Source organism: Lipophrys pholis (assembly GCF_963383615.2).
Source record: "Lipophrys pholis genome assembly, chromosome: 13".
Lineage (NCBI taxonomy): Eukaryota > Metazoa > Chordata > Actinopteri > Blenniiformes > Blenniidae > Lipophrys > Lipophrys pholis.
In genome coordinates, this window is record NC_137632.1 from 29,286,208 (window position 1) to 29,304,380 (window position 18,173).

The 18,173-nt window shown below is 45.6% G+C and overlaps 2 protein-coding genes across 5 annotated transcripts; both read left to right on the plus strand.

The window, feature by feature from the left end:
* Window positions 1-1,490: 1,490 nt before the first annotated feature.
* On the plus strand, window positions 1,491-18,002 carry LOC308118768 (gamma-crystallin M3-like; the record flags this gene model as incomplete). 4 transcript variants are annotated; one of them, XM_080478314.1, is made up of 3 exons in its annotated part: window positions 1,491-1,727; window positions 13,010-13,252; window positions 13,334-13,612. In XM_080478314.1, the coding sequence occupies 3 exons, from the start codon at window positions 1,551-1,553 to the stop codon at window positions 13,610-13,612; spliced, it is 699 nt and encodes a 232-aa protein (XP_080334440.1). The 4 variants fall into 4 exon arrangements, with proteins under 4 accessions (XP_080334440.1, XP_080334438.1, XP_080334437.1 ...); XM_080478312.1 differs by lacking the exons at window positions 1,491-1,727; window positions 13,010-13,252; window positions 13,334-13,612 and adding exons at window positions 12,900-12,932; window positions 17,408-17,650; window positions 17,727-18,002; XM_080478311.1 differs by lacking the exon at window positions 1,491-1,727 and adding an exon at window positions 12,900-12,932.
* Window positions 8,655-9,342, plus strand: LOC308118771 (gamma-crystallin M3-like; the record flags this gene model as incomplete). The annotated part of the gene is made up of 3 exons (XM_080478317.1): window positions 8,655-8,669; window positions 8,746-8,988; window positions 9,070-9,342. The coding sequence occupies 3 exons, from the start codon at window positions 8,655-8,657 to the stop codon at window positions 9,340-9,342; spliced, it is 531 nt and encodes a 176-aa protein (XP_080334443.1).
* Window positions 18,003-18,173: the final 171 nt, after the last annotated feature.

Consider the following 18,173-nt stretch of genomic DNA (forward strand, 5'->3'; position numbering starts at 1 on the left):
GGAGCCACTGAAAATATCTTCTCTGAATCGCTGCTGCTGGTCCTGGTCTTGGTTTTGGTCCTGGTTCCAACTGTCGCAGTAACTAGTAGTTCTGCACATGCTCAGTAGAGCGAATCAGAACAAAGTTTCCTCTATGGTGTCATGACCCCCAGTTTATATTCTCCTGGATTTGGTAGTTTTATTTTGACAGTCACTGTAATAACAATCCAACTTGGTGGTCTGTCCACTGGAATGTCCATGTCCTCCTGCTGTTAATGTTTAGAGCTCATTGTCCTCTGCTGTGTGTGTGTGTGTGTGTGTGTGTGTGTGTGTGTGTGTGTGTGTGTGTGTGTGTGTGTGTGTGTGTGTGTGTGTGTGTGTGTGTGTGTGTGTGTGTGTGTGTGTGTGTGTGTGTGTGTGTGTGTTTGTGTCGGTGCGTGCGTGTGCTTTTAGTACTAAAATGAACAACAGCACCAACTAGTGGACCAACTACATCATTTTCAGAACGTTGTCGCTTAAACATGAAACTTCTGAAACGAAACTAAAAAAAGATGCGATTTCACACTAAAAGTCCTGAGTCGGATTTCAAACCACAGATATTAGAGTCTGAAGAAACAAAGTCCTGACGAGTCATCCTGCCGATACTGAGTACAGATATGAATACTAATTAAATACTATAAACTCTAATTCATGCTCCATACACAAATGATATGCAAAGAACCTGTTGCCAGCAGTCTGTCTTACTTTTGTCATTCTCGGTAAAATTGAAGTATCTTCAAATCGCAGAAATCCCTTGTCACATAATACACACTGGGTTGTTTCTGGGATCTTTTATGAGTACGAATACTCTGTGCAGTATCGGTACTGATAGCAGCATCAGTATCGGCGCATCCCTAAGAAGAACCCTCATGTGACACAATAGTTTTAAATGCAAAACAGCTCCAAAGTATTTACAGCATGGCAGCAATAATGTACTCTAAACTATAAATGGACATTTTCCCTAGAAATAATCTGTTACAGAATGTTTTTTCATTGTCAGATTACTAAGTGAACGTTAGCTGCAGATAGATTGATCGTGCAGCTCCAGCAGCAGCCTGCTCATTGGACATTCACAAGCAAACAAAACAAAACAACGACAAAGACGTCATGAACCAATAAAACAAGAGAAAAACGCTGTGTTGTTGTGAAAATAGGAAAATTCTGTTTAGAGCTTGTGAGCCTGTGTGTGTGTGTGTGTGTGTGTGTGTGTGTGTGTGTGTGTGTGTGTGTGTGTGTGTGTGTACACTCTATAGAAGGCTGCTGGCTCAGGGCTTTGAACAATGGTGGGCCGCACACTCTTTGTGTGAGTCCAGGTATAAATGTCACCTGTCCACAGAGGCGTGCCATCAGTTCACACACAGATCTGACCGACCTCCACCAGCAACATGGGCAAGGTAGGTACCAGCAGCAGAACCAGAGCCAGCAGCACCTGAGCAGCTGTAACCCAGCTCCTCCTCCTGTTTCAGATCATCTTCTACGAGGAGAGGAACTTCCAGGGCCGCTCCTATGAGTGCAGCAGCGACTGCTCCGACATGTCCTCCTACCTGAGCAGGTGTCAGTCCTGCAGGGTGGAGAACGGCTGCTTCATGGTCTACGAGAGGCCCAACTTCATGGGCAACCAGTTCTTCATGAGGAGGGGCGAGTACGCCGACTACACAAGCATGATGGGCATGAGCGCCGGGATCAGGTCCTGCAGGATGATCCCCATGGTAGGAACCGGCTTCTCCTGGCCGTCAGAGCAGGTCTGAACCGCAGCCGTCCTGAAATAACGTCCCTGTCTCTGTCCACAGCACCGAGGACAGTTCAGGATGAAGATCTACGAGAGGGAGAACTTCGGCGGCCAGATGAACGAGCTGATGGACGACTGCGACAACATCATGGACCGCTACCGCATGTCTGACTGCATGTCCTGCAACGTGATGGACGGCCACTGGCTGATGTACGAGCAGCCCCACTACAGAGGCAAGATGATGTACCTGAGGCCCGGAGAGTACCGCAGCTTCAGGGAGATGGGCATGAGCAACATGAGGGTCATGAGCATGAAGCGTATCATGGACATGTGCTAAGATCTTTCCACTGCAATAAACGGTTTACCTTTGTAAACTGCTGTGTGCTGCTGTCTGACCTCAGTGACCTTGAAGTGAGTTCCATTCAGGATGTTTGGTACCTCTGGAAATCCATTTCAAAATCTTCCGGCAGAATAAAAATACTCACCTGTTATGGACGAGATTTTTGGGACAAAAACATTCAAAAGTCATTTATTGGAGGAATCGTAAACTACGATATTCTATATTCCTCTAATTCGCTGAAAATATCCATGTGTCCAATACTTGATGTTTTATGACCAGATACATGACAAATGGTGACATTTCACTCACGTGGGCTTAGAAAGGATCCATAGCAGATCTGTGATTGATATTCCCTCTGCTAAAGTCTACAGTAAGGCTCTGTTCACACCAGCCAGTCTTCTTTCTCCTCGTTATTCTGGTTTGGGGTTTTTACCATCTACGTGACACTATGAAAACTACCCAAAATGATGTAGTACATATGGCTGATAGGTGGCGCTGTAACGCTGTAACAGAAAGACACCACAAACAGAGAAATCCTCCATGTGTCCTGATTAAAGCTCCAGCAGCTCCACCTGGAGCAGGTAGTCCACCGTGCTGGAGTTGTTAATGAGGTCACGGAGAGGGAGGCGGGGTTAGAGGTCGAGAGGCGGGGCCATGACATCATCATTTTCATCTCCTAAAACGCCACGCCGTGTGGATGATCGGAAAAAAAACAATGGCAACATGAAACAGCGTCGTCGTGTGGGCGGGGCCTAAACCAACGATTGTCCGTTGACAATGGAAGCTGCTTTGTAATACTTACCTGCTTCTGATGAAAAGATGTCTGGTGGACGTGACACGATGTATGAAGAGCTGCTCAGAGAGGCAATGACAGGAGGGGGAACCGGCTCAACATCCACAGAATGTAAGGGTGAAAGAAACGATGGAATATCCTCCAATAAGAATAAATCCTCTGTCGGAGGAATCTCTACACAGCGGGAACGACTGAACGTCAAGAGGACGGTGGTGTCCTTCATTCAGCACTACATCTGAGAGAGACACGGTTCTGTGGTGGGAACCACTGCATAGACTCAGGGACATCCAGAAAACCAGTGTCTGCAAACACTTCTTAAATTGGCTGGAAACACAGCTGAGAACTACGGACCGTTAACGCTCAAGAAATCTATCTTTGAAGGCTTCATAAATCCACTGTCTGTGAGCAACTCTGAATTTCAGTGTCTGTTGATCCCAGGCCCCTCAATCCCCCCGTGAGCGCGCCCCCCGCATTCCAGCCCCACTCGCCCCGGGCTGAGGTGAGACCACAGCCCCCCGCCCGCCCACCCCGGCCGGCACAGCGCATTGTTTGTGAACACTTCTACAGATCACTGTGGAGTGTCCAGACAATGGATAAAAAGTGTATGAGGTTTTCAGAAGTAATCGTAGACAGTGATTGTTAAGCGCTTCTAAAATTCACTGTCTGTGAACACTTTCCAAATGACTGTGAATGCTTCTCTCACAACCATTGTCTGTGAGGACTCTGACACGATCATCTCCAGATGTTTCTCCTCATGACGTTAGAAAAGTATGTGAAGGTTCAATTCCCACTGCTGGCAAGTGACCACTGCAGGCCTCCGAGCAAGGCACCAGACCTCAGAGAACAAACCCCACTGGACGGTTTTTGTAAAGGAACCTCCTGAGTAATGAACACATGAATACATGACCACTGCATGACATCGGTTCCACACGCCATGAACACGCCGTGAACATGCCATGAACACACCATGAACACATCATGAACACGCCATGAACATGCCATGAACACGCCATGAACATGCCATGAACACACCATGAACACATCATGAACACGCCATGAACATGCCATGAACACACCATGAACACATCATGAACACGCCGTGAACATGCCATGAACACGCCATGAACACATCATGAACACGCCATGAACACACCATGTTCACGCCATGAACACGCCATGTTCACGCCATGAACACGCCATGAACACACCACGAACACGCCATGAACACACCATGAGCACGTCATGAACACACCATGAACACGCCATGAACACGCCATGAACACACCATGAGCACGTCATGAACACACCATGAACACACCATGAACACGCCATGAACACGCTATGAACACGCCATGAGCACGTCATGAACACGCCATGAACACGCTATGAACACGCCATGAGCACGTCATGAACACACCATGAACACACCATGAACACGCCATGAACACGATATGAACACGCCATGAGCACGTCATGAACACGCTATGAACACGCCATGAGCACGCCATGAACACGCCATGAACACACCATGAACACACCATGAACACGCCATGAACACGCTATGAACACGCCATGAGCACGTCATGAACACACCATGAACACACCATGAACACGCCATGAACACGCTATGAACACGCCATGAGCACGTCATGAACACACCATGAACACACCATGAACACGCCATGAACACGCCATGAACACGCCGTGAACATGCCGTGAACATGCCGTGAACACGCCATGAACACACCTTGAACACACCATGAACACGCCATGAACACACCATGAACACGCCACGAACACGCCACGAACATGCCATGAACACGCCATGAACACGCCATGAACACACCATGAACACACCATGAACACACCACGAACACACCACGAACACACCACGAACACACCATGAACACACCACGAACACGCCACGAACACACCACGAACACACCACGAACACGCCATGAACACACCATGAACACGCCATGAACACACCATGAGCACACCACGAACACACCACGAACACGCCATGAACACACCATGAACACGCCATGAACACACCATGAACACGCCATGAACACACCATGAACACACCATGAACACACCACGAACACACCACGAACACACCACGAACACACCATGAACACACCATGAACACGCCATGAACACGCCATGAACACGCCGTGAACATGCCGTGAACATGCCGTGAACATGCCGTGAACACGCCATGAACACACCTTGAACACACCATGAACACGCCATGAACACACCATGAACACGCCACGAACACGCCACGAACATGCCATGAACACGCCATGAACACACCATGAACACACCACGAACACACCACGAACACACCACGAACACACCATGAACACACCACGAACACGCCACGAACACACCATGAACACACCATGAACACACCATGAACACACCACGAACACACCACGAACACACCACGAACACGCCATGAACACACCATGAACACGCCATGAACACACCATGAGCACATCATGAACACGCCATGAACACGCCTGCTGTTGCTCGGTATCGGTCATGTGAGGAGGAGGAGGAGGAGGAGGAGGAGGAGGAGGAGGAGGAGGAGGAGGAGGAGGAGGTTTTCTCTACATTCATTTAGTAGTGGCAGGCCACCATTCCTAAACCTTTGCAGCCGCTCCTACAAATTTCTCTCACTCTTTCTTCTTTTCTATAATTGACGCAAATACAGCACCGCCACAAGTCTGCCCTTTCCCAGCAGAGTAGTGCACTGGGCCAGGTAATGGTGAGCTTGTCCTCCAGATGGGGGGGCGGTTACACTGAACACAGGCAGTATTTGGCTGCTAAAGCCAGTTTAAGTAGCAGCAGCTCCATTTCAGTGCCGTTAAAGGCAGCGAGCCTCCAGACGTCATTTGGACGGTTAGTTCTCCAGAAAGACGGCCTTAAGAACAGTGCGGTTTGCTCAAAGGCTCTCAAATAAGTGTACGGGACAACCTCGGACGAGTGGTCCCCATAAGAGTGGACAAATGGTCGTGCATCGAGAGGTTTTAACTGTTAATACACCTTAATGAGCGGACAGCCTCCAGTAGGTGGCGCTGCCGCGAAGTTTACTTCAGTCAAACAAAAGGCCCGTGGATCAAAACCGGCCGCTAACGGCGCCACAAACACCAAGCAAGGTCATATAGCCCTTATAGGAGGGTTCTTTTACATTTCACTGTGGTTCGCACCACAACGTTCCATTAAAACTGACTTTATGTTGAGATGGTCGTCATTTTCAGGACTAATTGTCGACCTTGCAAAATTATAGACCGTTTCATCACGTACACTGTTTCCACAAAAAAGCCAAACTTTCAAGTGTAGCTTTAAAGGTTATCATAGCATTATTTTACCAGTCCAGCCATTCAAGATGAAACTGGACAGTATGTGGCCCCTGAAGTAAAATTTTATTTAGTATTTATTTTGTATACCTCTTCGTATATATCATATTCATGTATATATATTGTATACATCTTTATATTGGTTCAGTTATGTGCTTTTAAATAAGTATGTTTCTTCCATAGCATATTATTTGGTGTTTGGTTTGTTCAATATCAACTGGTCCTACAATTCATCACAATATAGTATTTAGTAGTCCACAATGTAGTAAATAGTAGGGCACAATGCATTTTGCACCATTTAAGGTCATCTAAGGGCTAAACCATTTTTTTTGCTCCATTTATTTATTTTTATTTCATATTTACTTGTTGATATGTCACGATTGTATAGTATTGTATAGGTTATAGGTTGCTTCAAGTACTAAGGTAAACGGTAAACTACAGACCCCCCCCCCTCCCCGGACCCAGAAAGACCCTCCGGCACGCCAAGTTGAACCAGCGGACCAGACCGTGTCAGTCTCACACGGGGCACCATTGGCATACGTTTGGTTATTAGCATTAAATTACTGTAAGTAATAGATTTGATTTGATTTGATTTGATTTGAACGAATGAACAATTTAAAATTAGATGAAATAAATGGAAAAGAAAGAAAGAGAATTTTTTTTTAAATAAATTTAAAAAAAACATTTCGATATACTATACTTAGATTACTGAAAGTAGATTCAAATTAATAATTTTTTTTTTTAATTTTTTAATTTATTAACCTTAAGTAATTAATTAATTACTTTAGGAATTGTTAATGAGTAAATGATAGTTTACTTCAACTAATTATTAGAATTTTTCATAAATTACTTCCAGCGATTTATTACTTTCAATAAGCTATAATTTACAGTCATTTAATGTTAATGACCAAACGTAAATTCCAACATCTGTCCACAACTCAAAGCTGAGGCTATGTTTTCAAATTTCTACACTCTGGACCGGTTCTCCAAAAAAAATGGTTTTCAGGCTCCTAAAACGCTGCGCCGTGTGGAGGATCGGACAGAAACCATGGTTACATGAAACGGCGTTGTCATGGTGATGGGGACTAAATGTAAAGGTTATTATGACACGGTTTTACCGGTCGTTCTCATCCAGAAAACTCTCGTTCTGGATTTGTAGGATGCTGGATTGTTGAACTAGAAAGGAATTCTGCACTTGTGTTTAATTTGTTTGCAACATGACGAGACAAGTGTGTAAAACAATCAGAACTACGTTCAGAGTTGATCTTTTGAAGCCTTGTATAACCACACGGGATCCTCTTCTTAAAAAACCAAACATCACTGGTGTTAACGCCAGAGTCTCAATCACCTGCAGCCTGTTAATTCAGATTGAGATATTCAGGTATAGGGACGATTTTATTTTCTGCAAAGAGCACTTTCATTATTCCTGCAACCAGAAAAGGTTCATTAAGAATTATCTCGAGCTTTATTGTAAAAAAAGGTTCTGAGAATATGTAGGAAAGAGAAAAATGAATGTGCTTAACATGTAAGTTGCATCAATTTTCTTATTTTGGCACAAAACACATCATCACTTAAATGTGTTTTACTGCCGTCGGTATTAAGTACTGCATCAGAAGCTGAGGTGGTTCATACCAACAATCAGCAAAATGTACTTTTTAAAATTTAGGCTTTTCGGCACATGTCCAATATCGTGTAAACGACTGTAAACCATTGTCAGTGAACACTCATCTGTTCCCAAATCCACCTTCTGTGAAAGCTTGGTGGATCCATTATCTGTCAACGTTCATGAACACATCATGTTGGTACGTATAATCATTTATATATTTGACACACGACACTATAACAAGTAGGGATAACACATTGTTCCCATTCTAACGAGGCCTATTGAATGATATTGTACAAACATCTGAAGAATCAGGTATGAAGTATGCTCATTTCTATGAGCTGATGATTACAAGTCATGGTTTCATTTGAGAACACGGCCGGGTTTATATTGTCATGTTTGTCCGATCCAAACAGCTGAGCTGAGACAGATGTGCGTAACAAACTGTTGTGGGCAAACAAAAGGACACTGGTGTGTGTAAATTGTTCTCTTACCTATGACGGGGCCATACAGCAGCTTTTGAAAGGCGTCTGTTGTCTGTGACTCTGCATTGTTGCTCATTGTGCGGCCTCTCCTATGGAAAAAGCCATTCTAAAGTCTTCTAGGGGATCCAGCCACATAGAACCATGACCAACGGCCCTCTGCACTCTATAGGCCTCTATACCATGTTGCTGGCTCAGGGCTTTACACAATGGCAGCCAGAGATTCTTTTGGGTTTGTTCAGGTATAAAAGTAACGGTAACAACCAGGAGCAGCATCAGTGTCACAGCGCCGCAGTTCTCTGAAGAACCAACACCGCCACCATGACCATGGGCAGGGTAAGCTTTCCCTCGCCAGCTCTCTCTTCTCTCTACCAGTTCCTGAGGTTTGTCCTCACATTACCTTCTGTTTCAGATCATCTTCTACGAGGACAAGAACTTCCAGGGCCGCTCCTATGAGACCAGCAGCGACTGCTCCGACATGTCCTCCTACCTGAGCAGGTGTCACTCCTGCAGGGTGGAGAGCGGCTGCGTCATGGTCTACGACCGCCCCAACTACATGGGCAACCAGTACTTCATGAGGAGGGGCGAGTACGCCGACTACATGAGCATGATGGGCATGAGAGACTGCATCAGGTCCTGCAGGATGATCCCCATGGTAGGAACCGGCTTCTCCTGGCCGTCAGAGCAGGTCTGAACCTCAGCCGTCCTGAAATAACGTCCCTGTCTCTGTCCACAGCACCGAGGACAGTTCAGGATGAAGATCTACGAGAGGGAGAACTTCGGCGGCCAGATGAACGAGCTGATGGACGACTGCGACAACATCATGGACCGCTACCGCATGTCTGACTGCATGTCCTGCAACGTGATGGACGGCCACTGGCTGATGTACGAGCAGCCCCAATACAGAGGCAAGATGATGTACCTGAGGCCCGGAGAGTACCGCAGCTTCAGGGAGATGGGCATGAGCAACATGAGGGTCATGAGCATGAAGCGCATCATGGACATGTAAACACGAAGTCATCGGCCAAAAATAAATAAAACTTTAAAAAGAAAATGTTCCTCTCTGTTGAGTAAACATGTGACTGGGAAAGTGTGAAGACCTCAGATCAGAAACAGAAATAATTCATCCTGACGAGCAGACGACCAAATCATGAGTGAACCTTCCCCCAGAAGGAGGAAGGCTACTGAGGAGGACCGTCTCTTTAAATGAGATGTATTAATCAGCATCAATGGAATAGATGTAACGGACCATGGGAAAGGTCAGCACACACCAGCAGAGACCAGTAAATACCAAGGTACTTCTACTCTATCACAAACATAAAGTACAGAAGTGAAATAAAATCAATAGAAAAAACAAATTTCTAACATCAAGAAAACATGTTTCCGCCAGAAACAAAAGTAGTTTTCCCAAAGTAATACTTTGTCTGGGTTTGTGAACCACAGCACTTTATAGGGTTAAACCAAACCCAGAAGTGAACGACTCCTCTGTACTTGCGGGACTGAGAAAGTCAGTCGGAGTATGTCATCTGATGAAACGTGAAATCTGAGGTCAGTTAGAACATGAACAGGTTATGTCCACCACACTTCCTCTTTTCAGCAGGTGGCGCCATAGGCACTGGTCGTTTTGGTCAAATGGCGCTGATTAGATGTGGACTCTCATGAAACGTGTAAAGTTTCAGCCAGAACGGAGCAGGCACACCCCATTTCCTGTTTCCAGCAGGTGGCGCTATGACCGATGGTCATCATGCCTCTGATGCAATGTTCAGGGCAGTTACACTGCACTTCCTGTTTAACTGTGAAAAGTCAAACCATGAGGCGTGAACGCTCCTCTCATCTGATTGGCTGTGAAATCAGTCAAGCTTAGATAAGCTCCGCCTTCCTCTCCACTGACTGAACGCACAGGTAGTTTGTCACCAGGTTCCCCAGCGGAGCCGCCATGTGATTGGTAGTTGAAGAAAACAACGTGTGAATCGTGGGGAAGAACTTCACATTGATTCAGGAGCACAAATATATGCATAAGTGTGGTGGTGTATTTGTGGAGAGAAGTACACAACGTATGGTACACGACGACAAATTCCTGTGCTCAAACCTTGTTCACCAAAATCCCTCCATACAGTTCTATCATTTGAAATGAACCTCAGGACGAGTTTGCTCTAGAACATTTGTGAATTTTGGCCAAAATCCATCACATTTTTCAAAACGGCTGACTTCCAAGAAACTCCAACAGGGTTGTTGGACTTTCATCGCTCAGACTTCAATGGTTCTGAAGTCATTAAGAACCCGTTTCCATGATAATGTTTCAAATGAAAACACTTCATTTCAGAGAAGTTTGGCATTTACATGACAACGTTCTGAAAACCATGTCTGTTTCCATGGAAACGGTAGAAACATTGAAAACAAGGTAGTTAGCACGTTGGTCCACTAGTTGGCGCTGTTGTTAGTTTTAGTACTGAAAGCACAAACACACACACACTCACACACACACACACGCACACACACACACACACACACACACGCACACACACACACACACACACACACGCACACACACACACACACACACACACACACACACACACACAGCAGAGAACAATGAGCTCTAAACATAACAACAGGAGAACACAGACATTCTAGTGGACAGACCAAGTTGGATTGTTATTACGGTGACTGTCAAAATAAAACAACCAAGTTGGATTGTTATTACGGTGACTGTCAAAATAAAACTACCAAGTTGGATTGTTATTACGGTGACTGTCAAAATAAAACTACGAAGTCCAGGAGAATATGGACTGGGAGTCATGACACCACAGAGGAAACTTTGTTCTGATTGTCTCTACTGAGCATGTGCAGAACTACTAGTTACTGTGTTGACCAGGATTAGGACCAGGACCAGGACCAGCGTTTCTGCCTTGTACACAGAGACCGAGCGGTTCTAGACAGTATTGTTCCTGCTCCTTTACAATGAGGTCGGTTGTTTCTAAAAAGCTTGTCAGTGGCTCTCAGCACCGTTGTCGTGTAAACGGACTCACAAACCAGGATGACAGCTTCGGGTTTTCATCTGAACTCCATGAGGTGTAAACAGAGCCTGAAACGTTGACGAAAAGATCGGAACACAAAATGCAAGAAAAATGTAAATACTGACTTATTCATCATCTACAGATTAGCATTTGGTCATAATCTATATTATACAACAGATTTTCTAGATTTCTTTTTCTGAATTAGGGATGAATAAAATATCTATCTATCTATCTGTCTGTCTGTCTGTCTGTGTGTGTCTCTCTCTCTCTCTCTCTCTCTATCTATCTATCTATCTCTTCTGATCAGGATACATTTGGTATAACACATGATCCTTCTCCCAGTGTACCATCCAGAGTATCCTGACGTACTGCATTGATGTGTGGTACAGAGGAAACGCTCCAGAGAGTCATGAGATCATCGGCTGTTCTCCAAATACCAGAAGATCTGCACACACACCACTGCATGGTGGACGGGTCACACCCTGGTCACTTCCTGTTCCACCTGCTGCCATCAGCAAACGCTACAGGGCCACAACAACAGGGACAAACAGACTCAAAACCTGTTTTTACTGCAGTCACTTTACTTAATACTACAACAAACCACTAATGTGTGTACTGAATAAGGGACCAGAGCAATGGAATACACTCTTGTGTGTGACTGATGTGTACTTTCCACCTGTATTGTGTTTCTTTGGTTTGAGCCTGAAACTTCACCATGTGTGTTCCAGAGCAGAACCTCTGGAGAGGAGAACCGATTAGAGCGGACATCCTGAACTGAGCTACCGAGAGTAACCCTATATTATTTTAGAGATCTGAATAACCCCCCCCCCCACACACACACACACAGTTAATTGTCCTATGTCCTGTTTTTTACGACAGTGGTTCTTATTGTAGTCATGATGTTTTCATGTTTTCTTTACACAGGATCTCTCCTTTCTTTTAGTGGTTATATTTGTACAATATTATACAGTTAGATAATTAAACAACTGCCTAAATGTCTCTTTTCGTTTCCAGATTTACTGTTATTATATATTATATAATATTTGTATATATCCATATTGAAATGTTAAAAAATATACATCTTTATTATGGACATATTTTCATACTATTTATTTAGGATAAAATAGTTTGTATTGTTTCAGTTACGTGCTTTTCAATAAAAGTATGTTTCTTCCATAAGGTATTTGGTGTTTGGTTCATTCGATATCTTTTGGTCCTACAGTTTGACCTCATGACCTCTGCAGAGAGGTCACTGTCTTCAGGGACACTGTTGGGAGTGTCTCTACATCAGAGGTTTTACTGTACACAGTTTTTTAAGGGTCACGTGGTTCAGCCTATTCAGGTACTACGAGCTCTGCTGGAATGGCTGTGTTCTGAGAGAAAAGCCTTCACTAAAGACCCCGGTGGACGGTGGCGCTGTGGGCCTCCCCCAGAAACTGCTGAGTCAGGGGCTCCGCGGTGGGAGGGGTTGGTGGTTTTCACGTTTGGTAAGGTATAAAAGGAAAGGGTTAAACCAGGGAGGAAGAACATCAACTCGTCCACAGCCATCATGAGCAACACCGGCATGAACATGAGGGGAAAGGTAATGAATCATCTCACACCGTCCGACTCCAGCTGGGTGGAGAACACCAGCCAACCTGCTGCCTGTCTCTGTTTCAGATCATCTTCTACGAGGACAGGAACTTCCAGGGCCGCTCCTATGAGTGCAGCAGCGACTGCTCCGACATGTCCTCCTACCTGAGCAGGTGTCAGTCCTGCAGGGTGGAGAACGGCTGCTTCATGGTCTACGACCGCTCCAACTACATGGGCAACCAGTACTTCATGAGGAGGGGCGAGTACGCCGACTACCAGCGCATGATGGGCATGGGCGACTGCATCAGGTCCTGCAGGATGATCCCCATGGTAGGAACCGGCTTCTCCTGGCCTTCAGAGCAGGTCTGAACCTCAGCCGTCCTGAAATAACGTCCCTGTCTCTGTCCACAGCACCGAGGACAGTTCAGGATGAAGATCTACGAGAGGGAGAACTTCGGCGGCCAGATGAACGAGCTGATGGACGACTGCGACAACATCATGGACCGCTACCGCATGTCTGACTGCATGTCCTGCAACGTGATGGACGGCCACTGGCTGATGTACGAGCAGCCCCACTACAGAGGCAAGATGATGTACCTGAGGCCCGGAGAGTACCGCAGCTTCAGGGAGATGGGCATGAGCAACATGAGGGTCATGAGCATGAAGCGCATCATGGATTCCTGCCAATAAACACAATAAAATAAATCAACACTACTTCAGAGTTTTGTCAAGTATTTTTTGGTACACCGACCATAAACTCAATGGTAAAAAACCTGAAACATGTTGAGGATCAAAAGCTTGTTCGTTTCATCTTCAGTACTTAAAAACTAAAAACCAGCTGATTTCAAATGTTTGAAATGTGTACGGATTAAATGTCACGAGGCAAATATTACTGACCAAGAAACATCAGTTGAGACTAAAGCCACAAGAGACAAAACCGTCTTGTTTCTCGCAGTCATTCTTTTTTTCCCCTCGTCCACACGGCACCATGAAAACTACACATGATGTAGTACACATGCCAGGCCTATAGGTAGTGCTGTGACGATGCCACAAAAAATACAAGAGAACCAGAGAAGACATGGAGCATTAAAAAGTTTTAGAAATGGACAAATCCTCCATGTGTCCTTATTAAAGTGACGAGCATCAGCAGCTCCTGCAGCTCCACCTGGAGCAGGTACTCCACCATGTTGGCGTTGTTCAGTGACATCACCAAGAGGGAGGCGGGGTTATAGGTCGAGAGGCGGGGCCATGACATCATCGTTTTCAGCTAATGTGCGTCTTGTCCGTCCACATGTTAAAGTCGAGGCGGCGTTTTCTAATTCCGCCTCTCTGGAACCCGTTTTAAAAAACAAACCCGTTTTCCGGCTCCTAAAACGGACTGAAACCATGGTTACATCAAACAGTGTCGTCGTGGTGACGGGGACTCAGACTTTAGGGACTTTTCACATTGGATAGTCCAGGACTCACTTGGGAGGGGGCGGAGCCGAGAATTTTCACTCCTTCATTTGCTTTGTTCACATTCACTTTACAGACTCACAGTCCGGATCAAACCTTGTGGAAAACATCCTGCAGTGACACGAGCTGCTGCTTTGTTTACTACCCAGAATGCCTTGCGCTCTACATCACGTCCTCTGGTCCTGCCCACTTTAATGATTGTTAGTAAAGGAAGTGAGAGCAGAGATCTTTTAGCTCCAGTTCAGAGTTTAGGGCTCGTTCACGTCACCCAAACCAAACACTTTGTTCCTGAAGAGACTCTGGTCCAGATCAAACTGGGGGATATGAACCGGCCCAGAGAGTGGCTGACTAGCTGACTTTCCACAGGGATCAATAATATTGATCATATTTCAGGTTAGAGTGACCCAGTGGTAAAATATGATTCTATATCTGCACCTGTTTCTGACCGTCCCTTCATCTGCCCCCGCTGAGCCTGGGGGGGGCAGAGCAAAGCCGGAGACTCAGGTTCGACTCCCGCCCTGCTCCTCCAACCTGTGTCTGTTGGACCGTTTAATACAGCTGGTTACATCTGTTTTCACTGTTTAATACAGCTGGTTACATCTGTTTTCACTGTTTAATACAGCTGGTTACATCTGTTTTCACTGTTTAATACAGCTGGTTACATCTGTTTTCACTGTTTAATACAGCTGGTTACATCTGTTTTCACTGTTTAATACAGCTGGTTACATCTGTTTTCACTGTTTAATACAGCTGGTTACATCTGTTTTCACTGTTTAATACAGCTGGTCACATCTGTTTTCACCAAACTCCCATCTGCTTTGACTGGCCTATGGTTCCCAGTGTTTTGTGAGATCTGGAGAAACGGCTTGTTGAACTGTTATCAAAAGTCAAAGCACATTATTCCTGAACATCTGCAGGTAGGAGGTGCATTTGTGTCTGTGCTCCCGACAGGGCTGGACTAGGTACACACCCAAAAAGATGAAGACAACTAAATGTACGGCTCAGATTGTAAACTGGACCTTTTAGAGAGGCAGGCACACAGAATAAGGTTCCCATCTCAACCACTCATCAGTAAATGAAAATCTCAATGATCGGCTGCATGATGGAGTTCACACTTTGTGAATTTCAATACAATTGAGATTTTCCTTTTAAATGCAGGTTTAAAATAAGGAATCGGACATGAAAAGAAAACCCAAGGTCCCATGAACACTATGTTTTGAAAACCAGGTGCGTTTCCATGGCAACAGCAGAAACACTGAAAACAATGTGGTTTGCATGTTGGGCCATGTCGTTTTCCCTGAATAGACACAGACGAACCCGAGTGTTTCCAAAAAGTTGTGTTTTCAGCGGCTCCGAGCAACGTTGTCGTGGAAACAGACACCCAAAACCCAACAAAGGTGCAACGGTGTCGTGGAAACAGACACCCAAAACCCAACAAAGGTGCAACGGTGTCGTGGAAACAGACACCCAAAACCCAACAAAAGTGCAACGTTGTCGTGGAAACAGACACCCAAAACCCAACAAAGGTGCAACGTTGTCGTGGAAACAGACACCCAAAACCCAACAAAGGTGCAACGGTGTCGTGGAAACAGACACCCAAAACCCAACAAAGGAGCAACGTTGTCGTGGAAACAGACACCCAAAACCCAACAAAGGTGCAACGTTGTCGTGGAAACAGACACCCAAAACCCAACAAAGGTGCAACGTTGTCGTGGAAACAGACACCCAAAACCCAACAAAGGAGCAACGTTGTCGTGGAAACAGACACCCAAAACCCAACAAAGGTGCAACGTTGTCGTGGAAACAGACACCCAAAACCCAACAAAAGTGCAACGTTGTCGTGGAAACAGACACCCAAAACCCAACAAAGGTTTAGTGTTTTCACTTGAAAAGAAACAGAAGTCTTCATTAAACCAAGATGTAGGACAATATTAATGCAACGCTGCATTTCTGTAAAAGCTGTGGCATTCTAAGACAATCCAGGCAAGGAATGGAAAGAATAAAACACATCCTCGATTTAAAAAACATAATTAAAACCAGCATATTGTGCAAATAGAAAGAAATAAAGTAATAGGAGTAAGTTTTGTCACGGTAGAAAAAGTGTGCTATAAGAGGGAGTGGCTGTGCAGGCCTCTCACACTGTGGTGTGTTTATATTACATTGTGGGATAAAAACAGCAGATTATATAACTTCAGACTTCCTTCTGCTCTCTTTTATTACTAACTTTGGAAATTTTTGTTTTGCAGTGAATTGTTTCATTTTTTTTCTTTTCTTTTGTCGATGAATGAAATAAACTAAAGTAAAAAGTGGACGTTGTGTAAAGAGGCCCTGACCGAAGGCAGGCGGAGCTGGAGAAGCAGGTTTGGTTCAGAGCGGATCAGTGAGGATACATTAGTGCAGTTCTAAGATCTGGATTTTAATTGGTTACACAGGATGTAGAGCTGGCTGAACGTATGAAGAGGAAAACCTTTGAACATTTAAAAAAACAAGTGACCATTTGTGAGAATGTGCTTCTTATTAATTGCACGCATGTCTCACTCACAAAGGCAACATTAAATGATTATAATACTTAGAGTGCATTAAAACAGTGACTGAGGTCTGGACAATAAGGGAATGTGATGTAGCGTCGTTAACTCTGCTGCTCTGAGCAGAGCTGAATGGAAGCTTTGTGTCACTTTGTCAAAAGCGTCACATTTCTAAAGTCTTCGAGGGCCTGATCACCTGATGATATGACCCAGGAGGGCAGCGCCGCAGTGCAGTGCTCTATACCATGTGCTGGGTCAGGGCTTTAGACAAAGGGGGCCCTCCGACCCAGCCGGTGTTCAAGCAGGTATAAAAGCCGGGGTGAGACCCAATAGGGCAGCAGTAGCATCACATCAGCAGCAGCTCACCTACAAGCATGTCCACCACTGACATGAGCATGGGCAAGGTAAGATCCATGAGACCCATACTCACCTGGTTCAGCTCAGGGACCTGCAGAGGCCCACAAACCACTGGGGTCTTTACTGACGGCCCACCTGTGTCTTTCAGATCATCTTCTACGAGGAGAGGAACTTCCAGGGCCGCTCCTATGAGTGCAGCAGCGACTGCTCCGACATGTCCTCCTACCTGAGCAGGTGTCAGTCCTGCAGGGTGGAGAACGGCTGCTTCATGGTCTACGAGAGGCCCAACTACATGGGCAACCAGTTCTTCATGAGGAGGGGCGAGTACGCCGACTACACGAGCATGATGGGCATGAGCGCCGGGATCAGGTCCTGCAGGATGATCCCCATGGTGAGTACCAACCATCGGTCCACCCGGTCTGGAGAGAGAGCCGCCTCCACAAACCCTGTCCTGTCTCTGCCCACAGCACCGAGGACAGTTCAGGATGAGGATCTACGAGAGGGAGAACTTCGGCGGCCAGATGAACGAGCTGATGGACGACTGCGACAACATCATGGACCGCTACCGCATGTCTGACTGCATGTCCTGCAACGTGATGGACGGCCACTGGCTGATGTACGAGCAGCCCCACTACAGAGGCAAGATGATGTACCTGAGGCCCGGAGAGTACCGCAGCTTCAGGGAGATGGGCATGAGCGGCATGAGGTTCATGAGCATGAAGCGTATCATGGACATGTGCTAAGATCTTTCCATTTCCAAATAAAAAATTTAACTTAAACTCTGCAAGCCCTGGGATCATTGGTCATGTCTCCTCTCTACTGTATCTTCCACAGTTTAAATGAATCTCGTGTTTCCTTCGATGTGACGGAAACAAAAATCATGTTGGTCATTCTGTATTGTCTCCGAGGACTCA